Source organism: Orbicella franksi, chromosome 2 (genome assembly GCF_964199315.1).
Source record: "Orbicella franksi chromosome 2, jaOrbFran1.1, whole genome shotgun sequence".
Taxonomy (NCBI): Eukaryota; Metazoa; Cnidaria; class Anthozoa; order Scleractinia; family Merulinidae; genus Orbicella; species Orbicella franksi.
This window is the reverse complement of record NC_138146.1, coordinates 13,424,749-13,445,035: the sequence shown is the minus strand read 5'-3', so window position 1 is coordinate 13,445,035 and position 20,287 is coordinate 13,424,749. Positions and strand designations below refer to the sequence as shown.

General features: G+C 39.1%; 2 protein-coding genes across 2 annotated transcripts; both read left to right on the top strand.

Annotated features, from left to right (window-relative positions):
* The first annotated feature begins 1,505 nt into the window (after positions 1–1,505).
* LOC145478056 (uncharacterized) lies at positions 1,506–7,132 on the top strand. Its single transcript, XM_081455956.1, has 4 exons — positions 1,506–2,480; positions 3,670–4,026; positions 4,528–4,875; positions 5,135–7,132. The coding sequence occupies exons 1-4, from the start codon at positions 2,390–2,392 to the stop codon at positions 5,311–5,313; spliced, it is 975 nt and encodes a 324-aa protein (XP_081312082.1). The 5' UTR covers positions 1,506–2,389; the 3' UTR covers positions 5,314–7,132.
* Positions 7,133–13,774: 6,642 nt separating this feature from the next.
* On the top strand, positions 13,775–19,629 carry LOC145478057 (uncharacterized). Its single transcript, XM_081455957.1, has 4 exons — positions 13,775–13,893; positions 16,899–17,255; positions 17,839–18,186; positions 18,908–19,629. Exons 1-4 carry the CDS (start codon positions 13,803–13,805, stop codon positions 19,072–19,074), a joined length of 963 nt encoding a protein of 320 aa, XP_081312083.1. The 5' UTR covers positions 13,775–13,802; the 3' UTR covers positions 19,075–19,629.
* The last annotated feature ends 658 nt before the right edge of the window (positions 19,630–20,287 follow it).

Here is a 20,287-nt window from a genome sequence, read left to right as displayed (position 1 = left end):
TGAAAAAAGGCACAGAAAATAATGGACAGGTGCAAAAAAAGAAAACGGATGTGACGAAATTTTCATTAAGCTACTGACAAAATGTTTCGGCACAAAATGACATGCGGACAGAATTACACAGCCTTATTATTTGTGTACATTTGTAGAATTACTGGCCTGAAAAAAAATAATTGTTTTTCACAAACATTGTCAATGTGCTTTACTTATTAAAAAGTAAAAAAAAATTAGAATTGGTTCTCTTGGTTTATCTCCACGTGTTGACCTTGTCAGTGCAAATTAAGGTGTTTGCCCCGCAACGCATGAGAAATTATGTCGGATCTGAGAAAAGAAATCGGGTATATCCTGACAGCGGACAATGTGAATACGATGAAACTATCCTTTCATAGTCAAGTTCAGTCAATGTATGACTTAATGAAAGCATTCTCTCAGATACAGCTCAGGACAACAGCTGGTAGTGAGAGGGCAATAAATAAGTAACGAAGAAACAAAATACACTGAGCTGAAATTAAAATACACCTGCCAGATGCCTATAGTGTCATTTGCTTTTACAACAAAGGGCCGGGAAATTCCCTTCGTGTCACGTTACCGAATCGAAATTACTGTTGCATCATCTTTGGGGTTTTAAGAGTCTACCTACAGTCCAGAAGGCTAATTTCAGCGGTCGCCTTATGTTGTAAGGAGTAATTCAATGATGGATTCAATTCGTAAAGCATCTCAGAGGACGCTCACAGGTTACGCATTGTTCTTCTCATTATGTATCACGGGTAGGTATTTCCAAGTTTTTGTTCTTTCATTTTCACGCAGCATATTTTTCAGTAGTCAATTTGCGTTTTGCTGCTCGTGTTGAAAACCAAGTGAACGCTTTATCTCGAGCCAGAAAATTTGACTCGGAAAATTGCCTCGAAAATATAGATAGACAAAAATCTTGAGAGGGAAATCGATTTTATCAGTGTTCAAGGAGACCATCCACGATATAATTTACAGTACGCAATAGTATCTAATCATTGTTTTTTCGGCCTGGGGGGCTACACGAAGTTTGTGTACGCAACGGTAATGAACCCGCTGCTGAATGCTTTGCAAGTAAGAGGTTCATTTTAGAGGCGGAATATATAGGAAGTAGCTCTCCCCCTCCTCCGGTTTCTGGGTATACGTTAGGCTAGTTTCTGGCTTGACATGTAATTGACACTAGGCTCGTGTGAAAGGTTTAAACAGCCCTTGTTTGGATAAAGATAGAGAAAGAAACTTACAAATAAATGGTATTTATAATCAGTTACTAAATGATTGGCTTAAATCTCTTTTACAGCACTGATTAGCATTAATTATTTAGTCAAGGGTTAATTACAATGTGGATAAAGGAAACACTTCGACTTTTCGCCATCCATGCGACGTTCTGTGGTCCGAATCGATGGTCTGTAAGTGGCATCGAAAAAGGGAAAAAACCCTTTTTTTTATTTACATATCACAAAGAAAGTGATGGTTAGGCAAATTAACTGACCGCCTTGATCTTTCAGATACCGAAGGAATGTTAGGCATTTTTCGCTAAGCCGCAATTTTTCGCGGAAAAGTGTATCTATTTCTCAGAATCAAACGCTTCAAAGAGCAATACTTACATGACAAAAGAGGATTGATGGTTTGATGAAACAACTAGTTGCAACTCAGCGAAATGAGAAACAGTGATTTTTACAAGAATCGAAACCGAAATATCGACATCGTCAAGATCGTTTACAGCTGTTTGAAAGTTATTAGCTACCAATTTTACTTCACAAGCATTCTTTCAATGAAAACAATTCAACATCAGCACATATTTCCAGCCTGCTCCGTCCATGCGTATGTATATCTATACTGATGACTAAAGCGAAAAATCTAGATTAATCACAAGAAACATTTCTCTAACTGTACAGCTCAGGTAGTCGTTGTTTTGTTTGAATCAAGCATCTCAGATTGGCAGATAGTCGGTCTGGCCCACGCGGAAAAAAAAGAAAAAAGAAAAATACACAGATAACATTACACAACCTCCTGCTTCTGGTTATAACGTTTTAGTAATAAATCGAACATTTGACGGTTAGTATCGAGTTAGTAATGACGACAGCCGGAGATGCTTCTCAATTGATTCCAGCTCCATTTTGTTTTTACAATAAATTTTTAAAAATCACCTTTGGGCTTCATTATCGCGCAATTAACAGTTGCTGGTTAAGCAGAAGCTATTCTCGGATATTCCCCAGTTTTACTGAGTTGGGGAATATTCGGTCACGTGACGTGTTTAGACCAATCGCGCGCGAGCGAAACTATTGGATTGATTATAAAAACAAATAGACTTGTGTAATGAGTGAAAATAACAATAAAGGTGTATAAAAGGAGCGCCTTAAAAGTGACTTTCTTATTGAAAGTGATGGCTTTTCACAACGACAACGATCCTCTACAAAGGTCTTTTATCGGCAAGTTTCTTTTAACTTGTAGTCTGTGCGTGACTGTGTATGCTGGTAGGTACATTTCATTACTGTTACAATGATCTTTAAATTGCTGGTTCGTACCGTTTTGCACAAATGTAAGAATCAAACTGTTATTGTCTTGCCACAAAGTGAAATGTTCCTCAAAAACTCTGTTGCCGAACTGCCGGATGCCCTGCGAGATGGAGATTCTCTTGTCTTTCTTTTCTCTCACCGACAAGACGAATTGTCTTGCCATGTCATCGGTGCGTGATAAGTTCGAACTGATGATCCACGGAAAATCCATAACAAACTGCCGGATATCTAGCGAGCAGAGATTCCATTTTCTTTCCACTCACGCCTCTTGAAAATTTGATTGCAACAATACTCAACAGAGTCAATGTTTTGTCTGTTTCTGAATGGAGACAATTGAAGCGGAAACCTAAGAAATTATAAATCTTAGTGCAGTCGCCCTCAGATAAGATTACTGAATTTGTGCCGCACATATGCATGTAAACTACAAATGAAAGCGTCGTCGAATAGTGTCTGTAATTAAGACCTCTCTGATACGGGGCATCAACAGAAGAGAAAGTGTACAGTTTGGTTACAAATTTGTTGACATTAAATGTAAATTGAGTGAAAGCTGGGGGTTTTCCCTTACATGCGCGAAAGCCGCAGTTATATTGACGCAACCGCTTTCTAACCCTTTTGCCCCAACGCATTTTATAATAAAGTAAATTAAAAAGATTTGTTGAAAGGTTGAAGTGTTAAAAAATAATAATTATACGGTAATGGTTACTTTTCTGTGGGCGTTATAATAAAAAAATTGTTCAACTGCGTATCAGTGCTGGTCTGACATGCCGCAGGTGGAAAAATAGATCGGCTGGTTTCCCGCCATATGATCGCTGTCATCCGGCTACAGAACAAGTTAAGCGATACTTACGAATTTCGGTTTCTTAATTTCCATATGATCATTGAGAAAGAACTTCATAATTAAGTCTATTTTAACGATTGCTGTTGTTACGATCGCTAACGTTTCCCTGGACTCGGAGATTGCTTCCCATGTGATATCTAAGATTGCGGAACTTCTTTTTTGACTGATGGGATTGATCCGGCGTAACAGTCACATAGAAATTATCCTTTTACAGTACGCATCCCGAGTTTGACCTCTGCTGCTCATGAAGGATGTTACTGAAATCTTTGGTCTATTTATCACTTAATGAAATCGTCTCTCTCTCATCAGGTGTTCAAGCTAACAATAAGCGAACAGAATGCCCTGACGAGCAGATCGCACTGGAATGTCCCGACCTGGAATCGGTCCTCCAAAATGGAACTTTTCTAGAGTTTCAATGGAGGGTCACTGACCCTAAACATCTCAAGAAGCAAAATATTGTCTACTGCAACCAAAGTTGGCAGTGTACCAGATACAAGAACATAAAAAGTTTCCATCAGAGAATCAAAGTAAGCAATCCTGTTCATGGAACACTTCTTGTGAAACAGATGAAGCTGAACGATCGACTTGTCTACACTTGCGTCATAGAACGCAGCGGAAACAGAGGCCCCATTGCTAATAAAATAATTGTCACTTCTTCAAAGCATTGTAAGTAGAAATCATGGCTACAATGCTTGATTATAATTAAGTGAGAAAAAATTGTTTCCTGTGTTCAGTCGTGTCTTGCTTAACAAGGAGATAAATTCATATAAGAAATTTATATTGTCACGGCTTGGGGTACAATGTGCGATGTTGTTTTTAACGTGAAAACTAGTTTTTACATGTAGTTCTCCCTCTTTAAGCACAGGAAAACCTTAATAATTTAATTTTTGACTTCAATGATTAAAGGTTGATTTGATGATCAACTGAACCTCGGGAAAAACGAAATTGGACTAAAAATTATATCTAGTGTTTGAAAGCGAAAGGTTATAAAGGTAAATTCGCCACTGAGCAAGAAATGAAATGATTGATTAAAGATAGTCGATCTTTGACCGTGAGAGTGGATAACAAAGTGCAGAGTAGTTACATATGGGAACATGATGCAATTTAAGTTTATTTTATTTATGAAAATATAATTTGTTTTGTTTCGTCTTCCTCTTCTAATTTTAGGTCTATCCTCCACTGCTGGGCAAAACCTGGACCTGGGTCAAACATTCCAGGGTATGGTTTCTAAGGAAACAGTGGAAGACATTGATTGGTACAGAGTCTCACAAGATGGAACGAAAGTGAAAATAGCATACTGTAGCCCCTCCTCGCCATGCAGGTTGGTGGAAAATTGCATCAGCTCCTGTCCAGAGTACCTAACAAGACTGAAGACAGACGGGGTGTCAATCATTCTGTCGAATGCCACAAAGACTGACCGCGGATTGGAATTTCGATGCCTGATACATCCTAAGATTATGACCAAAGGACCTCAAGTCTACATGATCAAGATCAAAGATATCTCGCCTCGAAAAGGTCAGTGTCACACACATTAATTGCGCTTCTGTTCTTTGTGAGTGACAGCTAGTTGGACCGGGAGTTGACTGGGAGAGAGGGTAAATTCTGAGACCGCGATTTTCGTTGCATCAGTAGATGTCGCCGTTAGTGATTGATCATTGCTTAGAAATTCAGTTTGTATCGTTCATACTGTGAACACTTAAAAAAGCTTGGTGTATGAAGTTATATGCAATGTCTGATTTTGACCATACAACCAACTATTACATTCTCTTTGCAGCTGTAGATATAGAAATCAACCGAACAACTTTCAAACCCAGGACAACGGCAACATCTGCCGCCAACACGACCGCACCCACTGGAAACAACCCAGGATCTTACAGTATACAGAAGAACAGCTGGTTGATAGCGTTAAGTGTTGTGATTAGCTTGGTTATGGCGCCATACGGAATCTCTTAAACTTTTCCTGTTTCCAGAATACTGTACTCAGGGTTATCGTAAGGTTGTCTTGTTTCGAAGCCTTCCCATTCCCGCGAGGTCAGTTCGTTTCGGGTCACGTGACGGAGGCGAAATTCCCCTGAGGTGATCGCCGGGGTAACGTTACCGAAACGAATCCACCGTAAATTGTATGTTTGATGTATCAGGCCAGTATAGTGATGTACAAGTCTTTATGTTCTGGGTTAAATGGAGAGAACAAATAACAATACAGCGGTGTAAAACTCAAAATCCTTCTTTATTGAGGAAAAAAGTAGTTAAAAAATTTTTCATCTCTTCTTTCAACAATTTGTAGTTGCATGATTATACAAGTCTTTTTTCTAAATGTAGCTTATGTAAGAGTGTTTAAAAATAGTCTGCCATAAGAATGCTGTACGCGTTGTAATCGCCTGCATTATACAGATAATCCTGCAAATAATTGTGAAACATGAAATCTGAAAGCATCATAATATGTATATAAATTAAATTCCGGCCTTCAGTCGTGCAATGTATGATTTAAATATCTATTTTCATGTACAAATAGATGTAAAAAATAATGGCACTTGGATGATGTATGGAAGATTTCGTAGTTTTTAATGCCTATAGGGTCTAATAGGTTGGAAGGGCTGTGTTTAAAGTGAAAAACTACCGTGCTGGAAAAAATCCTGTCAAAGTTTGTAACCATCAATCTGTCGGGCACTATTTGAATGTGGAAGATTGACAAAATGCTTTACTTCCCTTTATATTACGTATTGTATCTAAATAGTTAGTATTTGCTGCGTTTCTATTGATGAATAAGGCCCAAGTGATGCACATGACCGATTAATCAATGAAAGTGATTGTATAAAGTACCTAAAGTACATTAGCCTGCGTAGCTTGGCGGTTTTTAAGCAATTTTAGCGCGCTAAGAAAGCAGCGAGGTCGCGATAACGAGCGCCAAAGAGAGACGAAGCCGCGAGGAGCCTGGGTGAGAGACAAATTGGGCGCTCAAATTGCTTAAAAAACCGCCAAGCTACGCAAGCTATAAAAGCGTTCTCTCAGACACAGCTCAAATACAAGGAAATAGAGAAATAACAAAGAAAACGAAAGTTATCAGTTTTCCCAAAATAGAGCCGAAAATACGTTTGCCAGATTTCCTGAGTGCCATAAGTTGTTTCTAGAACACACGGAAAAATACCCTTCGTGTCGTCCCCCGGATCGAATCGAAAGAATTTTTTATGGATTTAAAGAGGTTACCTGGAGTGTGACGCTCAGTCCAGCTGCCTTTCGACGTTGTGGACGGACTTAAAGATGGACACAGTTCGCAAAACGTCTCAAAGATCACTCACAGTTTACGCTTGTTTCTTCTCTTTATGTGGTAGGTGTTTCCAAGTTTTGTCCTTACATTTTCTTATCCTAGCAGCATGTTTTTCAGAAGAATACCATTTTTTATTTGCTTCTACAGGAAGCGAAATTCAATCAATTTAGATCAATGAAAGTTTGGTCATACCTGCTTTGATGTACAAATATATGTAAAACATAATAGCGCATAGCTGATAAATCGAAACTTTCGTAGTTCTTAATGGCTTTAGGGTCTAATAGGTTGGAAGGGCTGTGTTTAAAGTGAAAAATCTGCCGTGCACGAAATGAATCCTGTCACAGTGTGTAACCATCGATCTGTCGGACACTATTAGCTACTATTTGAAGGTGGAAGATTAAAAAGGGTTTTACTTCCCTTTGTATTACGTATCATATCTAAATAGTCAGTATTTGCTGCGTTTCTATTGATGAATAAGGCCCAAGTAATGCACATGACCGATTAATCAATAAAACTGATTGTAAAAAGCATCTAAATTACATTTAAAAAATAAATTACACTGATTGTCTAAAGAAAGGGAAAAATTAAGCCGGGTGCATTTTGTTCGTTCAGGAGGCCTAAAAAGTGTATTGATAAAGCGAAGGAATGTGCAATGAAAGCAGTTTCTGTAAAGTCTAATATTACATATTTCTTTTTATAATTATGATTTAGACTCTGGCTTGTACAGAAAAGGTTATTTTCCCTTTTGGAATATTAGTATCGGACAACCATCGAACTTCAAACAAGCGCCGTGGAAATAGAGCGGAAAACATTGAGGAAGAAATCTTTTCCGCGCTAAAGATCTTTAAAGGCTGGTTTCTGATTGTTTTGACTGCATTCACACTTGACTCTTAAACAGCTTTTACTAAGATACATCGAGGAAATGAATGTACCATTATCAAAAAACTCCCGCACGTTACTCCTAACAAGACCTAAAAAGTTCATCAAAATGCAGGCAAGCATTTCACATTTCCACATCGAAATAGCTGGTCGATCAGAGATCCGGCGAGGGTTGCTAATTAACTTCATAGTTTTATATCGTGTTTATTTCTTTTAAGACTGTATCAAAAACTGTTTTGAATATTTTGAAACTGATTTAAACAAATGAAATTGATCTTATAAATTTTCGGCGGCCTTCTGTTGCCTAGGAAGTTTTAGCAAACCACAAAGGCGACGGCAACGAGAACGTCGCCAAACAAAGGGTTTAATGAGTAGAACAATGGTTCTGCACGTGCGTTTTGAACCTTTGTGCATTTTTTTTTTGCCGACCTCTGCTAAACAACAACGTGAAATGACAAAGTCGTACGTATTTTGGAGAACGCGTACCGCAATGGCTAATTTTTCGTGCCTTCCTTTTGAATTGAACGCCGTCATTGCATATTAAGTCTTAGCACGTTGTTAAACCGATATGCATAGTTGCGACATTCGAGGGTAAAATATAAATGCTTTTTTCAGTTACAAGGCGTCGTCCTCGGCGTCGCCGTCGTCATTGCTAAAACTCCCTATCTTGCGAGTAAAGCCCCGGTACGCGGACCGTATGACAGAACTATGGTGGCCCATATCTGCAAAAACAACAAACAATTCTTGAAACACAACCAGGAGCCATAATCGGGGACGGAGACCGTAAGCCTTGGGATCCGCGCGCACCTATGATATGGGACAATTTTTCTATTTTTAGAACAAATTGCGCCATCCTGACGTCATATATCCGCGCGGATCCACGCACATGTCGGGGGCTCTCGCGGGGATGTTGTCACGTTGCGTAATCAAGTGGTGAGAGTTGAGAGACCTTGAGAGATTATCTTGCGTATTCTTCACAGCGATGGCAGGGAATAAGGCAGGGAATACGAACCAGGGCGCTTATATGTAGTTTTATGCTCTGAGCTAACGGAAAAGGTGGGCTTTTCAGGGTCGAAAACACTTCAATCTCGCGCTGGGAATGAATAATAAGATCTACTCACGCTAGTTGTAAGCTTACACGTATGTTTTTGCGTTTGTTCTGATTTAAGAATATAGCAAGAAAACTCTCTACTCTGGTATCGAGTTAATTTGTGAGTTTCTCAGACAATGGTTAATCATAACCAAAACCTGTTTTGATGGTTTTTTATTGTTTCTGCTCGTTTGGTGAGTTTGCAAAAGTTTCTGAAAGGAAAGTCTGACGCGTACAAGTAGCTCATTTGCATAGTGCAGCTCGTGCACTTTCAAGTCCGAGTCGGTGTTTTCAATTGTCAACAAATCTTGACAAAGATTTCTTTCTTTATCTTTTGCGCTGAGATGCTGCAACAAATTTCACGAACGCAAAAAAGGCTAGTAACATCATGTGGGGGAGTTCTTCAACATAAGCATGGTGAAGTTTCACACTGCGAAAATGAAAATAGACAAGGAGTTTTGATAACTCGATCAACAAAATCGAAATCGTTATTCGAAGTTGATTAAAGAAAGCGTCATCGTAACTTTGCTGATTATTTCTGCTTTATTCACATATTTTCAGCTCAGCTTTTAATATGTTCTCAAACATTTATCAATCTTAAACATATTTAAAAACTATAGAGTTATTGTTTGAGTTCGATGTACGCTTTCACACGAAAGTGCGGCGGAAGTACAATTTGCCATGTTTACTTGGACTGTAAAAAAACACGCATCGGCGGGCGCTCTCATTCATCGACAACAGAGAATTTACTGGATTTTTACACGAATAAAACTGAGCAGTATCTACGGACGTAAAGTTATTGGGCCTTGATGAAACATCAAGCGTTGCTTACAATTCAGGCGAAACTCAAACTGACCAAACTAGCAATTATTTTGTTTTACTTTTCAATCGCGATAGACTGGCAAATTCCTCGCAAGCGTGTGGCAAGAGAAGCTGGGAAACTATGAAGTCCTGAAGCTCTGCTATATCTAAATATATCCAGCTAGTTTTTTGCTGTGTAATGGAAAAGCTGTTAATCTTCAACGTATGTGAAATTTAAAGTGGAGTAATGTACAGCTCATGTAAAAGAAGCATCCGTCGGAACACAGCCTGGTCAGCGATATATATAAGCTTACAGCGGAACATACCTAAATTCGACACTGTCTTACTTCACTCAAACTGGAGCAGCTTACGACGAAAATACTTAAGCAAAATTCCAACAGACGTAAACGCGTTGAGTTGTGGGCCAAAAACATGAAAAACTTCGGGAATTTTGTACGCCATTTCCCCCGCGCGACATCCGCAAAAATCCTCGCAGCATGTACGCGCGTGTGCCGCAGGTGATGGCGCAATTTGTTCTAAAAATAGAATTATTGTCCCATATTATGGGGACAACCCCAATACTAGAAATGGCGCGCGCTTACGGTCTCCGTCCCCGATTATGGCTCCTGACACAACACAATATTTTTGAAACACAAGTCAATATTTGTGAAACACAACACAAAATTATAGAAACACAACACAAAATTATTGAAAGACAACACAAAACTATTGAAACACAATTATCAACGCAGAATTGATGTGCTATTATACAACCGATAATCCTATCATTTAGTCAACCGCTGACTCGTTATGCGCCTAACTCAATCCCGCCATTTTTAAACTTGGAAAATGTTATTTTCCGATTTGTAGTGGTGAAGCGATTTCACTCCATCACTCCTTCACTTCCCGTTAGACATTTGAAACCCCGGAGGGGAACTCCCATATGAGAAGGTCAGGGATGCTCGTCTGAAAATTTGAATTTAACTCCTAAAGGAGACTAATATGGATGGGAGTTGTTCGAGCTTCATTGGACCCCTAAAAGCTGCCACTTAAAACGGAATAGGTTCGATTAGAAGCATATCACCTAGTCAAGGCGATAAGCTTCTTGTTCGATTACTAGCCACTGTTCAAGAAAGGATCCTGCACGCACTTGCAGACCCGACTCGCGTACTGGAGAGATCAGCGGAAATCAAGCCTAAAAACAGAAATTAAATGAGAGCGTTTCTTTTCATTATTATTTCTTTGAGTGCACCCTAAAGGTTACTTTGACAGTTAAAAATGGTGACGTTTCGTCGTCAACACCCTAAGTGAGACCAGAATCCTTGATTTGTACCCGAGACTACGAGCATCCCTGACCTTTTCATATAGGCGCTCCCCCCGGGTTTCGAGCATCCGCCGTTTAAGGCCGTTTTAAGGTCGCTTGCACCGTGTCAAGTTAGTTATTCTTTGAATTCCTGACGCAAACACTCAATATCTTATATTATCGCAGGAATGCATTACATTGAATAAATTTTCGCGCGAACGTTTTTGTAAATAAAAGCTACCTGTAATTATATCGATTGCCGAAAAAGAAGACATTGAAAGTCACAAAATTGATGAGCTGTATGTATTTTCGAATGATTCAAGCCGTGATTAAATGTTTTAGACGATCAATAGTCAAGAGAATTGAGGAGAATTCGAAGGACGTGTTCTGCTGTTTATTTATACGATATTGTAAACAAATACACGTAAATACGGACATGGCGAAATGAGGAACAAATAGTTGATAAAAACATGTAGAATTCGAAGAAACGACATTACACAAGGCTGGGGGTTCTGCAGTCTTTAAAGTGCCACTATGATGAAATTCTCGATATCCATGTTTTTACATTTTCGTACACAATAGGTCTTTCCTAGATATCTTGGCAAATTTCAGTTTATTACGAACATTAGAACTGGCTGTTTTTGGACCTTTATTTCCGAGAATTTACGGCCGCCATTAATTTTCCTTGTTCCAAGTCTTGGTTGAGAATTGGAGAAAATGACGTCATTTTCTCAAAAATACCGCACGGGTTACTGTTATAATAACAATTACCCGCAATTCGCATAAAGAATAACAAACACTTTGGTTCATATATTCGTGCAATTTTTTACAACAACAAGGAAAATTAATGGCGGCCGTAAATTCTCAGAAATAAAGGTCCAAAAAAGATGAGTTCTAATGTTCGCAATAGATTGAAATTTGCCAAGACATTTAGGAAAGACCTATTGTGTACGAAAAAGTCAAAACTTGGGTATCGAGAATTTCATCATAGTGGCACTTTAATATCGCCTTGAAAAGGGAAGGAAAAAAATAAGAAAAAGAAAAAGAAAAAGAAGTTATTTCAACAAGGGGTATTCGTATTTGGTCACCCATCCAAGTACTAACCCTGCCGAACAGAGCTTAACTTTGTTGAGCAGCCGAGACCTGGTACTGGCATGACAAAATTTAGATCAGTGTTTTAAAACAGCTCCACAGTTAGCACAAATTAAAGCATTTCGCGAAAGCAAAATGGTCACGAAAAATGGCGGGAGTTTGTAAGGCGCATAACGTATCAGCGGTCGAGTAAGAATGGGTTTATGGGTTGTATAGTAGCACATCAGGAGCACATCAATTCTGCCTCAATTTTTTTGTCGCGTTTTGATAATTTTGTGTTGTGTTCAATAATTTTAATTTGTGTCGTGTTTCAATAATTTTGTGTCGTATTTCGATAATTGTTTTGTTGTGTTTCAATAATTTTTTGTTGTGTTTAAATCGATAATTTTTTGTTGTGTTTCGATAATTTGGTGTTGTGTTTCAATAATTTTTTGTTGTGTTTCGATAATTTTGTGTTGCGTTTCGATAATTTTGTGTTGTGTTTCACAGATATTGACTTGTGTTTCAAAAACATTGTGTTGCGTTTCAAGAATTGTTTATTGTGTTTGCAGATATGGGCCACCGTATAGAACTGACCTATCAAATAGTCTCACGGACTATGTAAGATCTGAAGGAGATAAAAAGAGCAAAGGAAAAACCCCTTTCTCTATTATGATGCCAGTGACGGTCAGTGAGTGACAGATAAATGACGTGACCTTGACTGACCGTTCGGTCTTTTCAAGTTGCCGACTGATTTTTATTTGAACACGACTGCAGGTCTTTTATTCGCAACAATCGTTATTTTGCTATGTTGCAAAGTTTTTCAGGAAACGTGTGTTCAAACCTCGGTACCAAATGTCCAAAGAAGATTTATAACTACACCACAAAAGAGGAATTTGCTGCGTTTCTAATGGTGAATAAGGTCCAAGTAATCCACATGACCGAATAATCAATGAGACTGATTAACATATTAAAAATAAACTACACTGGTTGTATAAAGAAATCTGTCAAACAAAGGGAAAATCCCCCATGCATGTTGTTAGCATGCAAATGTATTGATAAAACTAAGGAATGTGCAATGAAAGCAGTTTCTAAACTGGCAAAATTTCATACTGCGTATTTCTGTTTATGGTTTTAACTCTGGCTTGTACAGAAAACGTTATTTTCCCCTCTGGAATATTAGTATCAGACGACCATCGAACTCCAAACAAGCGCCGTAATTAAAGGAAACATTTTGAGGGAGAAACCTTTTCCGAGTTAAAGATCTTTAAATACAAGTGTTTTGACCGTAATGACAGTTGACTCATGCGAATGATTTACACACGTAAACAGCCCTTGTTAGATACATGTAGAGTTAGGAAATGAGGGTATTATTATCAAAACATGCCCGTACATTACTAGTAACGGGATCTGGAAAGCATAAAGTACTTCAAAATGCAGGCCAGCAGTTCACATTTGCCTCATTGAAGCAACTCAGGGGTCGGTCGGGGATCAAGAATTCTACTTAACTTTATACGCTTGTTGGATAATGAGTTTATAAAAGCTTGTCACACAATAAACAAATTAAAGTCAACGCATTTTCTTTTACACAACACCTGTGTTTTAATTAAAGTTTTTTCGGGCGCAACCAAGCGCGCACGTAATTGACACTCGGCCACTTCCTTAAATCGCTGTTTTCTAAATCACTCAATCAAGGCTGTTAATTCCAGCTTCAATTTTGTTATTTCAATACGGAATCCGATGCGAGTTTCCAAATACAAACAGAGAAACATTAGTTAAATTATATTTCCAGTGTAAAACACCTTTTTCTCGCGGCTGTCAATGGCCTATTGTTTCAAAACGCGATTACTTATTTTAAAATCTTAATTAATTTTCGCCTTTTGTCGCTGAGTGGACCTGCGTAAGCAAAAACTAAATATAGACGTGTGTAAGGGGTAAAAATATGTAACTAGAAAGCTTATGCTTTCCAGTGAAGCGTACGTTAGACGCGATTTTGGCACGGAAAGCAACTGAAGCAAGTCTGAAAGCAAGTTATGGCTTTTTACAGCGAGAGCGATGTCTTACAAAGACTTTTCACCGGAAAGTTTCTATTAATTTACAGTCTGTGCGTGGCTGTATATGCGGGTAAGTTTATTTGCGAAAGTAACCGTGATTTTTCCATATTTATGGCTGCCGCTCCGATTAAATCAAACGTTTCATGGTTAAAAATTCAGCGGCACGTACAAATACAAGTACTAAGGTTGAAATATCTTGCCATATCATCGATCTAGCGAAACTGTGATACGTCCGAAATTGATTACAGACTGCCGGGTCAATGAACAGCCGAAAACTTCAAATATTTGATTGTGCCAGTCTGACTAGAGACAATTGAAGCCGAAACCTCAGGAATATAGAACCTAGATTCGCTTCGAGCTTCGATAACACTATTTTTGCCGCGTATATAAACTAGAAATGTAGGCGTCTCGGATGTAAATATCGTCTCTGACACGTATTGACTGTTGCAATGTACAGAACCACAAAATTTATGCTGTGTTGTCAAATGTGAGAAAATTACGTTAGGGACAGTTCATTTTTTATGAGGGAGGGGGGGCTGGTGGGATTTGGGAAGCACCATTTAAAAATCGCATGACCCCCCCTCAGCTTACCAATTTTTTCACATGGCCCCCCCTTATAGCGGTAATTTTTTGGGATGACCCCCCCCAAAAAAAAATTGAACAAACAATATTTAGATTTCAACTTTTTTAATATTTCTCTATTATGCCCCTGCTTCACGTTATTGTGCTCACTATGAAGACAATATTTACAATCTCTATACGACAGAGAGCTGTTGTTTAAAAAACAAATCAAAAGAAAGAGAAGTCAATTTCGGATCTCCTAGTTATGGCTCGCCCTGAGCGTGTGGCATTTGGCCTCTCATTGGCATCTTCCTCATCTGAATTGATGAATGCAAGAATGACGTCACTTGAGTCATCTTCTCCCCCAGAGTCAATGGCATCACTGTCATACTCATCATTGTCACTTTCATCCGTTTCACTGCTATCAACACTTGCCCTGTTGTCATTTTGTGTCAATGTCTTGGCATTTCTCAGTGTTGGTTGGCCAGCTCTGAGAGGACTCTTCTGCTGCAAGCATGAATGTCTTACAATTGCCTTTACTTTCTCACTCTTGCTGCTTTTCAAATGCTGCTTCAGCCCGTGGTGGTTTGAGTACTTGTTTAGTTCTGGAACACGTAGCTTTTTAAGCTTGGTTAGATCTTCGCACAACTCAGTCCAAGGATAATCCTCCTCCCTACTTAACTTTGCCTTTCCTTCTGCTCTCTTTTTCCTTTTAAATTCCAGCACTTCAAGATGCTGAAGATAATCCACCACAAACTTCGATTTGACAATAAACTTATCTGCAAATAGAGCAACGCTCTCTGGGTCAGATAAAACCAGCCTGCCACTTCCATGCTCTTTCTTCTTTATATTGTTAATCCAATCGGGGAAAGAGCGCATTACTACATGAGCATCATGAAAGAGGCTCATTCCAAAATGCGCAATAATGGCGAAAGCGACGAGTCGTTTAAGAAAAGGTTTACAGCTGAACGATCCAGGCAGTTTGACATCTTACAAGCAAAAGAAGCAATTTTTCTAGGTGCGGATGGCTGTTCAGAAAGGGCGAGTGAGTTTTCCATGCAAGGGTACCAGTTGAAGCCCAGTGATGGAAGAAAACTGAACTTCTCCATCAAAGAGCACAGAGCAATGGTGGAAAAGTTGAATGTTATATTGAAAGATGTAAAGGAACACGATTCCACACTCTTTCAGTCCAATGGGCTTGCTTTAAAGCAGGGCGAAGAATTTGCCCACAGTTTTAATGTAAAACAGATCAAATGAACAGAAGCTAAGCTGACGAAGGTCACGCAGGACATGGAAGCACTAGAAAATAAGAAGAGCAATTATAACAACATATTCAAAGGCATACTCAAACAGCACATCAACAAAAGGAGAAGGAAAAAAGAAAACCGCAGAAAGTCAAATGAAAGAAAGAGGAAGCGGACTGAAAACAACGTCCAACGAGTTTATGGAATCTGTGTTGGAAACCCGCTAGGAAATGATCTTCCACAATGCCTTGTGTACCCTCCTAGAACGGCCGTCCCGGAAGAGTGTCTTAAAGTTGAGGATGTTGCCACGTCGATGTTTAGAAGAGATGGGCCATACATCGCACAGCTCTTGGAAGGGAATTATTTCACCAATGCTGCAAGAAGCAGAATCACCCCCAACCTTGAGCGGGAAGTCAGAGATTATGTTTACACCTTCATGTACCCTGAAGAGTACACTCTGACGGAAAGCATTGCTGCTTCTTGCAGCATTGGTGAAAGAGACTCCCATAGCAGCACAAGCGGCGACGAAGAACTCGACGACAGCGGAGATGAAGATGAGTGCCAGTGAAAGTTGCATTCGAAAATAACAGTGTTAAATACTTCTTTTCAGTAGCTACAAATGCTTTTTGTCGCCAAACGTTTTTTTAAAGCAGAAGGAAAGTTTGTAATAAATTTGTATCCTGCCTTCTATGTTTATTCTATAGCAATTTTTTTGATATTCAAACATTATGCCATTTTAAAGTTTTACTAAAATATTTCACGTGACCCCCCCTTTTTCCCTTATTTTTTTGGGATGGCCCCCCCTCGAAAGCCATTTTTTTCCGCATGGCCCCCCCCCCAAATCCCACCAGCCCCCCCCCTACCTTATAAAAAATGAACGGTCCCTTATTAATAAATATGGGAAATTACATAAACGTCGCCGGTTATACAGAACCGCTTTCTTGGCTTGGTAATTCTGTCTGTACAGTAAAGGACCCGAAATTTCGCCGATGATCATCGGCAAAGTATTCTGATTAATAAAGGACCCGAAATCTCGTCGAATTTCTATTTTTGCCGGCATTGCAACAAGTTTGTTAAAATGCATATTTGTCTGACATGCCCCAGTTGCTAATCGTTATATCCCCGAGATACACGGCATAAATTCGGTCGGTGTCTTACAGTATAAACACCTCGAGCTTGACTAATACTGGACATATCTGTTAATTTGGAAGGATATCACAGAAATATTTGGACGTTTTATCATTAAGTGAAATCGTTTCTCACTCATTAGGTGTTCTAGCTGACAGTCAGCGAACAGAATGCCCTGACGAGCAGATCGCACTGGAATGTCCCAACTTGGAATCGGTCCTCCAAAATGGAACTTTTCTGGAGCTTCAATGGAGGGTCACTGACCCTGAACATCTCAAGAAGCAATATGTTGGCTACTGCAACAAAAGCTTGCAGTGTACCAGATACAGAAACATAGAAAGTTTCCATCAAAGAATCAAAGTAAGCAATCCTGTTCGTGGAACGCTTCCTGTGAAACAGATGAAGCTGAACGATCGACTTGTCTACACTTGTGCCATAGAACGCAGCGGAAACAAAGGCCCCATTGCTCACAAAATAATCGTGACTTCTTCAAAGCGTTGTAAGTGGAAATTATAGCTGGACTGATTGATTATAATTCAGTGAAAAAATTGCTTGTGAATTCAGTTGCGCCTTTCTTTATAAATGAGGAGATTAATTCATAAAGGGTTTATACAGCGACGGCTTGGCTACAGCGTGTACAATGTCGGAAGTTTTTTAACGTGAAGAGTTAGTTGTTAAAAGCAGTTCTCCCTTGATAGAAAACCTTTATAGTTAAATTTTTGACTTTAATGATTAAAGGTTGATTTGATGGTCAACTACAAAACTTCAATGAATAAATAGTGGAAAAAGATGGCAGCAATTCTAGAATTATCAAGCAGGAAATTGGACTAAAATCATGCATTTAGCAACCTGTTTGACTTGTTTAAAAGCGAAAAGTTTTAAAGGTAAATTTACCACTGAGAAAGAAATGAGAAGAATAAAGATGGTAGATCTCCGAACATGACACTGGACGACAAAGTGCAGAGTAGTTAGAGTCGTCCAGCTATGAATGGGAACATCGTGCAATTTAATTTTATTTACTTCACTTTTATTTTATTGTTACGAATTGTGACAATGTTAATTTTCTCCCTATTTTATTTTAGGTCTGTCCTCCACAGCTGGGCAAAACCTTGATCTGGGTCAAATATTTCACGGCATGTTTACTAAGAAAAAAGTGGAAGATATTGAGTGGTACAGAATCGCACAAGATGGAACGAAAGTGAAAATAGCCTACTGCAGACCTTCCTCGCCATGCACCTTGGTGGAAAATTGCATCAGCTCCTGTCCAGAGTACCTGACAAGGCTGAAGACAGAAAAGCTGTCAATCATTCTGTCCAATGTCACACAGGCTGACCGCGGATTGGAGTTTCAATGCCAAATACACCCTACGATTATGACTAAAGGACCTCGAGTTTACATGATCAAGATTAAAGAAGTCTTGCCTCGAGAAGGTCAGTGTGATTCACGTGAATTACGCTTCTGTTCTTTGTGAGTGACAGCTTAAGCAGCGTCCACACTACGCCGGAAAAATTATAAAACGCGTATTTCTACGGTTAGGCCTGTCGTCCACATTAATCCGGCACGAAAACGGAGCTAGCGGCTTTTCGAAAACGCTCTTCAAACCGGAGGAATTTGAAAATGGCGGTTTTTCGTTTTCATGTAATGTGGACGGAAAATATTTTGATAACGGAGCTTTTCGAAACCGATGGCGTCACGATAATCATGTGATTTTCCTTCCCGAGTTTTCCTAAAACACAAATCCAAAATGACCGGTGACTGTTGCGTTTTTAAATTCCACCGGCTTAGTGTGGACAGAAAACATTTGATGCGTCAGAGAGAAAGCTCCGTTTTTCAAATTCCTCTGCCGTAGTGTGAACGGAAAACATTTGATGTGTTTTGAGAGAGAAAGCTCCGTTTTTAAATTCCTCTGGCGTAGTGTGCACGGGGCCTTAGTTAGGCAAGGAAAAGGGGTAAATACATTTAAGGTGGAATTCCACCCGTTACAGCGATTTTTGTTGTAGCGGTAGAACGCGAATCGCGAGTGTCGCCGTTCATGATTGATCATCGCTTAGAAATCGTGAACGCTTAAACAAGCTTGACGCTTGAAGTTATATGCCATGTCTGATTTTGACCATTAAACCAACTATTACATTCTTTGTTTTGCGGCTGTAGATGATGTCAACCGAACAACTGTCACAACCAGGGCAACGGCAACATCTGCCGCGGACACGACAGGATCGACTGGAAACAACCCAGGACCTTACAGTATACAGAATAGCTGGTTGATAGCATTCAGTGTCGTGATTAGCTTAGTGATGGCGCCGTGCGGAATCTCTTAGACTTTTCCTGTTTCCAGGATATTGTCTCGGCGATATCGTAAGGTTGCCTCTTCCCATTTCCACGCGGTCAGTTCGTTTTGAGTCATGTGACAGACGGACTGTTCGCAAGGGTGACGTTACCGAAACCAGTAAGGAAGCGCGCGAAGTCTAAAAATAGAATGCAAATTATTGGAACCACGCGAGAGTCAGACAACATAGGCGTTTTCTGAGAGAAACAGGAGGAAAATGAACACCAAATTTTTGTTTTAAAAATTGTTCTAGGAACACTTGCTTACACGCTTGAAAAAGCGTCAAATCTTCCACAATTCCGTTTTGTTTGTCTGAGTTATGACGTCACTCGCGCGCTTCGCTATTCGCCGTGAAGGCCTTGGAAAGCGCAGAACTGAAACTAGCTTAATCCTAGCCTTACTGAGTTCTTGACCAGAGCCTCGACCCTCGATAGTTTTGTATGCTTGATGTGATGTGCAAGTCTTTATGTTCTGGGAGAAGCAATGACATTACAACAGAGCATAACTCAATAATCTTTCTTTATTCAAGAAAAAAGTAGTTTAAATATTTTTTTTCACCTCCTTTTTCAATAATTTAGATTTGCGATAAATAATGCATAATATTCAAGTCTTTTTCCTCAATGTAGCTTATGTAAGATTCTCTAAAAATAGTCTGCAATAAGAATGATGTAAGCGTTGTAATCGCATGCGTTATACAGATAATCCTGCAAATAATTGTGAAACATGACATATGAAAGCATCATAATATGTATAAAAAATAATTTATGTATACAAAATTTAATTTGTACAATTGCTGATGAACCTTTAAATTAGCGAATTTTGACTTGTTAGCTTTTCTTTAAAGAAACCATAACAAGTCAATATTTTTTTTTAACTCAACTCAACTTTGTAATGTACTGTATCATTAAATGATAGCGTGTTATGTCTTGAACGGAGTAATTCCGTGTGAATGTAAAGATATATTTATCCACAATAAAAGTAAAGGAAACTATTATACCCTGTTTCGTTTTCTCATAACTCTTATCCTCTCTTTTGACACTCGTTAACGTTGAGGTTACATAGTAATTGATCGTAAGCTGTCTTTAGAGAAAAGTGCCTTTTTCGCCAAAATACACCCAAGAGGTCATCATTGTTTAGAAAAAAAACCTGTTGAATCAGACACTGGAATTGTGGAAAAAGGCACCGGGAAGTTTTAAGTTTTAAGT

Bases quoted from the DNA above. Each gene is read 5' to 3' on its own strand.
- LOC145478057 (XM_081455957.1), top strand. From the start codon at position 13,803: ATGGCTTTTTACAGCGAGAGCGATGTCTTACAAAGACTTTTCACCGGA. The intron at 13,894-16,898 runs GTAAGTTTATTT...CTCACTCATTAG, and splicing joins GTGCGTGGCTGTATATGCGG to GTGTTCTAGCTGACAGTCAG. The intron at 18,187-18,907 runs GTCAGTGTGATT...TTGCGGCTGTAG, and splicing joins AGAAGTCTTGCCTCGAGAAG to ATGATGTCAACCGAACAACT.
- LOC145478056 (XM_081455956.1), top strand. From the start codon at position 2,390: ATGGCTTTTCACAACGACAACGATCCTCTACAAAGGTCTTTTATCGGC. The intron at 2,481-3,669 runs GTAGGTACATTT...CTCTCTCATCAG, and splicing joins GTGCGTGACTGTGTATGCTG to GTGTTCAAGCTAACAATAAG. The intron at 4,027-4,527 runs GTAAGTAGAAAT...TTCTAATTTTAG, and splicing joins TGTCACTTCTTCAAAGCATT to GTCTATCCTCCACTGCTGGG.